This window comes from Ooceraea biroi, chromosome 14, assembly GCF_003672135.1.
Source record: "Ooceraea biroi isolate clonal line C1 chromosome 14, Obir_v5.4, whole genome shotgun sequence".
Taxonomy (NCBI): domain Eukaryota; kingdom Metazoa; phylum Arthropoda; class Insecta; order Hymenoptera; family Formicidae; genus Ooceraea; species Ooceraea biroi.
Window position 1 is genome coordinate 1,848,361 of NC_039519.1, and position 12,021 is coordinate 1,860,381.

At 33.4% G+C, this 12,021-nt stretch overlaps 1 protein-coding gene and 1 pseudogene across 1 annotated transcript; both read left to right on the forward strand.

Moving 5' to 3' along the window:
- On the forward strand, window positions 1-924 carry LOC113563404. Its single transcript, XM_026975031.1, has 2 exons — window positions 1-412; window positions 508-924. Exons 1-2 carry the CDS (start codon window positions 214-216, stop codon window positions 642-644), a joined length of 336 nt encoding a protein of 111 aa, XP_026830832.1. The 5' UTR covers window positions 1-213; the 3' UTR covers window positions 645-924.
- A 7,253-nt stretch (window positions 925-8,177) lies between these two features.
- Window positions 8,178-11,552, forward strand: LOC113563333 (annotated as a pseudogene).
- The last annotated feature ends 469 nt before the right edge of the window (window positions 11,553-12,021 follow it).

Here is a 12,021-nt window from a genome sequence, read left to right on the forward strand (position 1 = left end):
CGTCACGTTACGCCAGCTCTGGAGCTCTTGAATTTTAGAGTTTTACTACCTCAACACTTATCTTAATGTTAACCATTGCATATTGCAATCCCTACTCTTCTTCTTTTCTACGGGCTACACGCGAAAGATTTTTTCCCGTTCAGTCAGTCAGTTTTCAGTCTTCGATTGTGCATCTCAATAGTTCTCTGAAAAGTTCTCGTGCAAAGTGACAGAATGGAGTATAAAGGATTCATCAATATTAGCGAAATGAAGTGGACGTGCTGGGAGCGACAGGGGAGGAGGGTGGAGAACGAGTGTATCGACGAATTGTGGATGCGCCCGGACATTGAGGACGATGATATTTTCCATTTGAGGAATTTATACGGAGAAGATGAGTGGGCTCCCGAAAATTGGGACGAATGGGAAGATATCGGTGAGTAATTTATTTTATTTTTCCTTTTTTACATAGTATTATATAACTGCGTTCGAATAGTAAAATAATAATCGGGATTAATAATATTGTTACAGAACCTACAGTTGCGAGCAAGAGGAAGGCGAGTGAGGAGGAGAAAGAGATGTCGGAGAGCCTCAACAAAAGGATGCGGATCGAGGAGGGCAGTGATATTGGTGAGTTTTTTTTAATTTTTTTACTTTTTATTTTTTAATTTTTATTACGAATAAGTGTACTAATCGTCTTTTGCCATTACAGAAATTATTTTTGATAAAAATCGCGCGCAGGAGGACAACGATGATGTCGGTACGTATTTGTTTATTTACTTTTTCGTTTATATACTTAATTTTTTATTTTAAACTAATAAATTTTTGTAAATTGTTTCAGTATTCCTCTGCAAACGAATAAGGTTCGCGGAGGAAGTAGAGCGGGACGAGGACGAAGACGAGGAAAGCGAGGAGGAAGAGGAGACAGAAGAAGAGACGGAAGACGAGGAAGAGGAGGAAGAGGATGACATACGTGAGTATTTTTTGTTTTTTTCTTTTTTCAACTTCGCTCCATTACGATCGATTATTATTAATGACTTTTTTATTATTTTTTAGAAATTGTATTCGTAGCGGCAGGAAAGGAGGAATAGGGGAACGAATTTAATATTAGTTATTAATATTAGTTTATATAACTTTTATTTTATTATTATTACAAATACTATTATTACTACTATTATTATATCTCTTTATTATTATTACTATTATTATTTCTATTTCTATTTCTTTTTACTATTTCTTATTACTATATTATATAATTATTTTATATTATGTATTCTTATCTTTTACGTATATTAAATATTCTTATTATATAAACTTTCTCTTCTTTTATTTTCTTCCTCCTTCCACTCCTTCACTCCACCCGCCATTGTCACTAAACATAAAAACAAATATATATTTATTAGTTAGTGTAGTATATTGGAAGTAGATCTTTTTTCTTTTATTTTTAAAATTTTTAAACTTACGTGGCGTTATAGCAGGAGGGATCACCGCTCCAAACGAACTCCTTCTTCTTCCTCCCTCTCTTCCGCCTCCTACTCTTCCCCATCCTCCGGCTCCATGCAGCTTGCGCTGACCCCCTCCACCTCGACCGCAGAGGACCCTCGTGAGCGCGGTCTACGTGCAAGCGGCTGGCCCCTTCTGGAACATAAATATTTAAAATTGAGAATTACATGATCGGCTTTTCCGTAATATACATTTTCTTTATTAACTATTACATACCTTTTTACCTGCGTTCCGGACACTTGCACGTCGTTTGTCCGCAATGTGGTTGTATTCGTGGCTGACGAGTACTTGCGTTGTCCCGCGAAACACTTCTTCTCACCAGTGTTTGATAGTTCGTTATATTTCAAATCACGTGATACTTGTCCGCAACGCACCGATTGTTTAAGTTTTTTTATATTTCGGAGTACTTGCACATCTTTTCTCCGCACTTTCTACATTCACGTAGTATACATAGAAGGTCATAATGCATATACTGAAAATCCAAATGCATCCAGGGAATATTGTATTTTTTAAAGTCCCACAAATCATCGGAAAAATCAACGTCCGTATATCGGCGACTGTAACGACAGAAACGGCTATCGCATATGCTATAAGGTTCGTGCTTCACTAACAGTTCAAACCACCTCCTGACACCCGCAGGACCCATAATGTACAGCAACCCTTCACTGCGTGGATAACGTTTGAAAACTCCTTGTCCGACGAAGCGTTCATTCGCTCCGCGTATACCGCGTTCTCGGTCGCACAGAAACTGTACCATCGATACGCGTTGCATACCCGCGAACTCGGGTCTTTCTTCCGCCATGCTCGCGTATTGTCACTTTCACTGTTCAATGTTTTTTAATTGTTCACTGCGTACATATCGGGCACATGTTGCACGGGAATATCACATATAATGTGGAGCGGCAATTTGTACACCAGCGACCGCGTATTCCATCCCAGGTGTCTACTTCGTGTCTTCGTATAATGTACACTACAGGTCCAAGGTCTACATTCGCTGTGCTGATTGTACATGACATGCACAAATCTGTAGGTCCACCCGTTGAATAATAACAGTATATGGCACAGACACTGGTGAGTGGAGAAAGGGCCATTCGTTCGGAATCGGATGTTATTCTATGAGTTTCTTCTTCGACTGCTTCTGCACTGCTAAGATACGCACTCTCGTCTGATAATATACTTTCTTCGTCACTATCCATTAAGAGGCGCTCGCGGGCGGCACGGTTCTCCATATCGACGTCATCGTCAAAGTTGAAATCATCATCAGATTCGGAATCGATTTCCATGTTTTGCACACATAAATTTGTTTTGCGCGCACAGAACTTTTCTCACTGAAAACTTTCGGGAAACTCTTTTCTGGAGCACTCGCAACCAACTGTGATGCTAAACTTTTTTTCCGTTTGATTATATAATATCGGTACCATATCTCCGTCTCTTTCCACCCTGCAGCCTAGTATCAGCCCTTGAGAAATAAACTTCTCTAATACAAGTGACCGCTTATTTCCAAACGTCACGCCTCTCTTTCCGACCGTATCACCCTTGAGAAATAAACTTCTCTAAACAGTCCCATTCCTAGATCCGTATATCGCCTCTTCTCAATTGCTCATTGACAGCAGCCGGGTATCGGCGCTCGAAAATATAAGATATAAACATACCGCATACCATGGTTCGTTCCTAGATATATGTTTACATAAACACCCTCGACCGCGGAGGACACTTGAAAGCCCCCCCCCCCCCCGTAACGCTATACCTCGCACTCCGGCGACCCCCCCCCGCGTGACGCTATACCCTCGCGCCCCGGAGATACCCCCGCCCCTCCCCCCCCCCCCGGAGCCCCTGGGTTAGAACCCGCATATATTTACTACTATTAGATGTAATTATTATATCATGTAATGTGTCTTCTGTCATGAAATCTTTAAGAAGTGAGTCACAATAAGGAATAACAAGCTTCTTAAATATCGCGTGCATATGCATGTAATAAACGCGCATGCGGAAAAAATATATTTGCGCGGGAAATATCGGGAAGTCATATATAATATATATGGCGAGCATCGGGCTCGAAGCTTTAGCAGGCGAATGGTGAACTGTACAGTGCACGTGTCAAACAATTTCATCGAAATACGTATATATTAAAAAAAGGTTTGGTAAGTAATAAAACAAGCTGTAAACTAATTCATTTCTATGCATAAGGAGTGAGTCAGATTACAGATATGACGCATTGATACAGTGAATGAGTGCTTTCCAGCACAAAAACGTAAGGCATCGCAATAGCGCAATTTTATTCAAGATTGTCTTTAATAGTGATGCAGTCTTAATAAATTTATATAATTACGAATTAGAATCAAAATTTGTTTATTTTTGTAATTATAAATCTATGTAGCATTGTAAAATTAGACTGATTATCACTATAAAATATGAGGTTATGAAAAAAAATTATCTTAGAAATTAACATGTGCCGAAATTAACTTGTTTCTTCCTAGAAAGCACCTCATTAAACAAAAATCATCACATCTGTGAAAGGCTAACTTTAAATAAGGAAAGTTTTCTTGTAGGATGCTGAAAGAAATACTACGGCAGTTGAAAGCAATACGGAATATTCAGATTGGTACAACAGTGGCAGCGTAGCTATAATGAAGGGAGATCATACAGGCTCAACCAGAATTATAATTGACAGTGGTAAGATATTCTAAATATTATCTTTATTTATAAAGATTGTATTATATATTCTATTAATGAGAAAAAATATATGTTAAAGATGTATACACTTAGAGTTCTAAAAAAAGTGATTTATGGTAATTTCTTTTAACTATACACTTTTTTAAATTTATTATTTTAAAATTTACAAAAATATTAAATCATTTATAGAAATATTGAACATGTCACGGGAAAAATCTTTATATAAACGTACAAATAGTTCTTCGCATAGAAGTAAAATGATGAAATTAGAAACAGAATTTATAATGGAATCTTTTGATAAACCATCAACATCCAATTCGACATTGTTTTATAAAAATAAGTTACAAAATGAAAATAAATTACAAACTGGAAATGAATTACCAAACGAAAATGAATTACATAATGAAAATGAATTACCAAACGAAAATTGTACAGGGTGGCCCATTTTAATTTATACAGTCGATTTTTTAAAACACTAAAAGAGATACAAAAAAATGTTTCAGAGAAACATGTCACGATTTCGAGGGGGACATAAGATGATACCATTGGTTTGACCTTGAATAGTCGTTTGAAGGTCACGCGAAGATCACCTTCAATTTCTTAAATTGAAACCCCAACTTTTTATTGCAGATTCTTATTCTTCATCGAAAAGTAAGTAACTTTTGTCTGAAACATTTTTCCGAAAAATGTCATCTTATGTCCTTAAAATGATCTTCAAGATGAGTTTTGAGGACATTTTAAGGACATAAGATGACATTTTTCGGAAAAATGTTTCAGACAAAAGTTACTTACTTTTCGATGGAGAATAAGAATCTGCAATAAAAAGTTGGGGTTTCAGTTTAAGAAATTGAAGGTGATCTTCGCGTGACCTTCAAACGACTATTCAAGGTCAAATCAATGGTATCATCTTATGTCCCCCTCGAAATCGTGACATGTCTGTCTGAAACATTTTTTCGTATCTCTTTTAGTTTTTTAAAAAATCGACTGTATAAATTAAAATGGGCCACCCTGTATATCTAATAATGATACAATATTAAGTAAATCTGACAATGAGTTGTTTGACCATAACAGAATCTTGCAAGATTGTACAAACAATATTATTATAGAAAGTAGTGATTCGTGTAGTAGTGTAGATTCGAAGAGTGGATCAGATCAAAATATTAACTTTAAAACATTTTTAGCTAATTGGGCAGTTGCGCAACACATTTCGCAATCATCATTGTGCTTGTTATTAAATGGTATCAAACAATATACATGTCAAAATTGTAGTTTTGGTATTCCATCTGATCCAAGAAGTCTTTTACATACTCCTCGCAATACTTATACAGATGTTTGTGGTGATGGTAATTACCACTTTGGTTTATCAAAAGCAATATTAAATGCCACATCACTTACAAGAAGTATTACTACTATTAAAATATCCATAAATATCGATGGATTACCATTATTTAAATCATCACTACAACAATTTTGGCCAATTTTTAGGATCTATACCTGATTTCAACGAAATTATTGTTATTGGTATTTATTATGGCACACAGAAGCCATCTGATTCAAACGAATTTCTCAGGAGATTTGTAGATGATGCAAAAATATTATGTGAAGAAGGAATCATTATTAATAATAAAAGAATTCCATGTTCGATAGATTCAATTATATGTGATGCGCCAGCAAAAGCCATTATACTAAAAATAAAAGGACATAACGGTTATTCGAGTTGCACAAAATGCATTACCGAAGGTAATTATATTAATAACAAAATGTGTTTTCCTGAAATGAATGCGCAATTACGAACAGACGCAGATTTTCGTTTAAGAAAAGATGAAAATCACATAAATCATCACTTTGGATATTCAATTCTCTCAGAAATTCCTAATTTGGATCTTGTGCAAAATGTACCTTTAGATTATATGCACCTTATTTGTTTAGGAGTTGTGCGAAAATTATTATACATATGGTTATTTGGAGAATTTAAAGTTCGCCTACGACACAGAAAAGTTGAAGCAATCTCATGGCAGCTAGAAAATGTGTTAAAATTATATATGCCTTGTGAATTTGCACGTAAACCAAGGTCACTTACTTTCGTGAAATTATGGAAGGCTACAGAATTTAGAAATTTTTTACTATACACTGACCCTATAGCTTTAAAGTTTTTTCTTAAAAAAGATTTATATGATAATTTTGTAGTGCTACATGTGGCAATTAGAATATTATGTTCCTCAAAGTTACAAGACTTTATTGATTATGTTCATGATCTTCTTTTACATTTCGTAGAATCATTCAAAGTATTGTATGGTGTACATAATGTCTCACATAACATACATGGACTAATTCATATAGTACAAGATGTAAAAAAGTTCGGTACATTAGATAATTTCAGTTCTTTTAAATATGAAAATTACTTGCAAACATTCAAAAAATTATTTTAAAAATATGATAAATCATTAGAACAAATTGTTCGCAGATGTATTGAATATGAACAAAATAAGATCAATAACGTAGAAAAATCTGAAATAACATGTTCTCATGTTTTAGTAAATCTCAAATCTATTCACACAAAAGGTCCTTTAATAGAAAGTTGCTACAATCCTCAATATCGAACTATGAAATGCTCCAATTCAACAATACGTATCAATACATTAGCAGATAATTGTTGTGAATTGAGGAATGGAAACATTATTGAAGTTAAAAATATTGCTTATTGCAAAGAACTCAATACAAATGTTATTATAGGCAATGAATTCTACAATAAAAAAGATTTGTATGATATTCCTTGTCCGTTGTCTCTTATAGGAATATTTATTGTGGAGAAGTTATCAGAATTAAAAATATGGCCAGTAGAAGATGTTAAAACAAAATATGTTAAACTACCATTTAAAGATAATAAGTTTGCAGTCTTCCCATTGATACATCAATAATACTAAAATAGTTTACAAAAAAATATTTTTTTCATTATTTTAAACTAGAGACGGTGTTTCTTATAGACTTTTGAATGCTGACAACGATACCACAAACCAATTTTTACCAGCACACCGAGTTTCCAAAATAATTGAAGTTTAATATGCAGAAAATGGTTTTTTTGCAATATTTGAGATTTTTTTGCAAAAAACTTAGTTATCTGAAAAATTCTAATCAGATGTCATGAATGTATTTTCATCCCCTATAAAATGCATTTTTTAATTTCAATATCTTTCTTTTTAGCCATGTTGCGAAAAATTAAAGCTGGGAATTACTTCTCAAATCAGGCATTATGCGATTTCGGAAACTCGGTATACTGGTAAAAATTTTGGTTTGCGGTATCGTTTTCAGCATTAAAAAATCTATAAGAAACACCTTCTCTACTTTAAAATAATTTCTGGCTATAAACTAGTGTGATTTTAAATATGTTTGAGATATAGATACAGTAAATTCCGAATTTCATCATGGAAGAAGTATGTACAGGGTGTTTCCTAAGTAAGTAGACAAACTTAAGGAGGATATTCCTTGGCTTATTTTAAGAAGAAAAGGTCATATAAACATATGTCCTAAACTGCTTTGTTTTCCAAAAAAAGTACATCACTGTTTTCGTTCACTTTTCGTTTATTATAGAACAGTTTGTGTTATTGCAAATGAAACAAATGAAAAACAATAGTAACCAAAAAGAAAAATTATAACGAAAAAGAAAATAGTAACTAAAAAGAAAAATAATAACATCACAGTAACTGCTGAAAATGTCCACCTGCAGTCATGATACACGCCTCAACTCTCCTTTCCATTGATTAACGTACACGCTCAAAAATACCTGGAGTGTTACGTATTCTTTCACATCCATCTATTATGCGATTTCTGAGATCTGTTGAAATTTGTTGACTCGTACTGCAAAAGCACGCTATCCGAAAAGTGAACGAAAACAGTGATGTACTTTTTTTGGAAAACAAAGCAGTTTAGGACATATGTTTATATGACCTTTTCTTCTTAAAATAAGCCAAGGAATATCCTCCTTAAGTTTGTCTACTTACTTAGGAAACACCCTGTATATATATTCTATTGTCGAGTTCGAGGATGGGCTGCAAATGATTCCTACCTCTTGGATAATAAAAGATAAGAATGTTGCTTTTTGGCCGCAATGTACTTCACATGCGAGATTTATAAAAGCTGTGCAAAAGAAACTTTCACCTGAAGATAATTGACCTGTATATAACATAAAAAGGATATTAGGTACTGCAAGTAAGTTACATAAACAAGTATTATATAATTTAATGTTAAAAAGTTGGGTAATTATGCATTATAGGGGTGTCAGCTCCGATGACCTTGACCTTGACATATGTTGTCAAGAGTACCCTCCTGAGTGACCTTTAAAAGGTTTTAGCCGTCGCTCGTTGTTTATTAAAAAGTTGTAAACAAAAGAAGTTTAATGATTTTGCACAAATTGTCAGCTGTCCACGCGAAGCAAGACCATGATATTGACATATATTACAAAGATCACCTCCCCGAAAAACCTGCACTAGGTTTTAACCGTCGCTCGTTGTTTGTTAAAAAGTTATTAACAAAACAGTTTAATGAATAAAGCCCCGGACACATACGCTCGTTAATGTTATTAGGCGACAGTTGAGTGCTTATTTTCAGCCCGCTTCGCGGGAGGGCGGGGGGAAGGGGCACAGCCCAATAAAAATTCTCTTAATATTTAAATGTACAAATATAGTTAATTAAACTTATTCTATACTTAATTCTAATGTTACACACATACACACAATACACACACGTGTGCAGAACACACACACACACACACACACACACATTCACAAGAGAGAAAGAAAGAGAATAAGATAATTAACATATTGATTCGGTCTAAAACAATTTTTTATTCGGTTTAGCAGCGCCAAGTATTTTCAAAAACACTTATTTGTATTGACATATTTATATGTATTAAAAGATTTATTCGTATAAAAATATCTGCTTAATATTATTATATCGTTTATTTTTTTCAAATAAAATCTTTAAGACCGTCTTAAAAACAATCATAAGATGTTAAAACCAATCACAGAGCCGCATTAGCATTAGTTTTGTAGAGTTCTTTTTTGAAAGAATTTTTTGCAGTTAACATGGTTTTAAATAAGAATCAACAATTAATATCGGCCAAAGAGTAATAATAAAAAGTAATAGATTTTCTGGTTTGCATAAATACCCATTGTAGTTGGCGCAATTTGTTAATATCATTAGTTTTGTAGAGTTCTTTTTTGAAAGTTAAAGAAACTACCACATTGGTTTTTTCGAGCACATACCACGCGCATACTTGGCGCCTTTTTTTACTTTTTTTTTTAAAAAGGTAATTTTATCGAGATCTAACAACATATGGCAGATTGATGACAGAAACTAAGCAAGATCTCTCACCAATCTCAAATCTGCATACAGATGGCACCGAAAATGTTGCCAACAATAGTTCTGACTGAACTTTTGTCAATCTGCCGGGCTGTAAATATTTTATTTATTGAGGTCTTTCTTACATATTTTCACTTTTACAGATTAAACAGCTATCAAATATTGGGGGAAATAGTGTCAAAGGAATAACTTTTAATCTATTACGAATATTAATGTCGGATAAGTTAGCTTCCAAATGTAGTTATGTTGGAGGCAAAAAAAACGAATATTTTACGTTTAAGACTTACAATTACGAAAAATTATATGTAGTGTGTAAATACTTAAATATTTAAATATCATATAAATAATATTTATTTATAAATGTAATTTGTTTAATTTTTTAATTTTTTAGGTGTTGTTCGAATTCGATTTGCGGATGCAATCAAGCATTGTATTTCTGAACCATTAAAATCTTGGTTGCGACATGCGAATGAACGGTATTTAAAGAAAAACAAGTAAGTTTTTACAAATTTTTTAAATAATACATAGTCTTTATCGAATATGTAGTTATTAAATGATTATTAAATATATGTTAGAATGTTTATATGTCATAATTTGTATTTCAGGACAGAAAATGGAAATTCACGAGATGATAGAAATGTATATTCACAGGATGACTCAAGTGCATGCAAATAAATGTAACTATTATTTGCATTATGTAGCAAGATAGCTACAAATGTTCCTACAAACTTGTTTTAATGTGCGTTTATTTATATAAGTTTAGTTTTATAAAACAAAAAAGTACTTATTTTTTATTTTAAATGCAAACAAATTTGCACAAAGGTCTTTATATGTACAGTTACAAGTTTATTTTGATTGCTTTCCAGCGACAAAAATCGATACAAAAGTCATTTTACCTTTGTTGCTGATTGTATGTGTATCATACAAAAGTAGAAATGATACTTTTATGTCGGTTTATGTCATTATCTAAAAAGCAATCTTAATTTGTTTGCAATTACTAGTCTGTTTATTCTCTGACGAGAGTTCAGTATAATTTTATTTTACTATATATTATGTCGCGATAGCGTTCATTATTAAGTACAAATGTTGAAAATGTTCATATATTTTATGTCAGTTATGCTGTACTTTAATAGAAAAGTTTTTATTTCTTTTAATTTTAATTCAAAGTTTAATTAATTTTTTTGTTTGCATAAATTTATTTGTACAAAATAAAATTTTTTCTGTCATGCAAATAACTTTACTTTAAAGTTTATAACTTGATATAAGTACACGTTGTCTGCTACTACTAAAAGTTTCTTGCAAAAGATAAAATTTTGTGTTTTGTACATTACAAATATTTGCAATTAATGTTGATTATCTTAATTAAAAAATTATTATATAATGTAATTTATAATTACATTTATAAAAATGTAAAACGAAAGAAGGTCAGATGTAACTATAGATGTATCAAGAGGCACGATAGTGTCAGTCTACAGTATATCAGTCTACAAAACTGTAAATGTGTTTGTTTTAATACTTCGAATAAACAGATTTGCAAGTCATTATTGAAAATCATTAAGACAGTACAAATTTACAAGAATACATATCCAATGTGACCCGGGCACGCCAAGTAAATAGTTTCACAAATAATTGAGTAGGAAGATAGAAATAGACTGCGCGTTCCTATGTGACAGCGTATGATAGGCCAAGATTGAAGGACAGAGATAGTGTTGAGGTATACCTTTCTTTCTCACATGCTGCGCAGAGTAGAGAGAACATCATCAAACGTCACATCACTCAACATACTGAACGGACTCACACATGCGCAACGCGCATGTTGAGTGATGTGACGTTTGATGATGTTCTCCCCACAGTACGGAGCATGTGAGAGAGAAAGGTATACCCCAACATTATCTCTGTCCTTCTTGGCCTACGCTGACATAGGAACGCGCAATCTATTTCTATACATCTCTAGATGTAACATAATACGAAATGTTTTTTTTTTTATTTTATTTTGGAATAAAATATTTTAAAAAGTGATACATAGTAAAATATTTTAATTTCAGCTGAACTGCATGGCTGCACTAGTTCAGAGTCTATCTCTTTCCTTTCAATGTGGAGAAAAAAGATAAATTCTGAATTAGTGCAGCCAGTTCAGCTGAAAAAAGCATATCTATATTTCAGAATTTCCTCCTTGAAATGTACGAACAATATCCCAAATATATCCTATGAAAGTCCTTAGGATGTTTCACAGGATCCCTAACATAGCCTATAGACGTCCTAAGGATATTCCACAGGATCTCCCTGGATTCTCCAGAGGCTACTGGAGAATCCTACTCGGCTATCATTTGCTCTTCCTGAGGACATCCAAAGGATATCCAAGGATTATAATAGAATGTCCTCAAGATATCCTACATGTATGTCCTGGATGTCCTTTGGATGTCTTACGGATATCCTTGTGCTATCTGGGTATGCAGCTCTGTGCAGTTGGCACCCCGAAATGAGAATTTTAAAACACTTGATACGGCATTC

Coding starts and splice junctions, on each gene's coding strand:
- LOC113563404 (XM_026975031.1), top strand. CDS start 214: ATGGAGTATAAAGGATTCATCAATATTAGCGAAATGAAGTGGACGTGC. Junction 413..507: donor GGACGAATGGGAAGATATCG/GTGAGTAATTTA, acceptor ATATTGTTACAG/AACCTACAGTTGCGAGCAAG.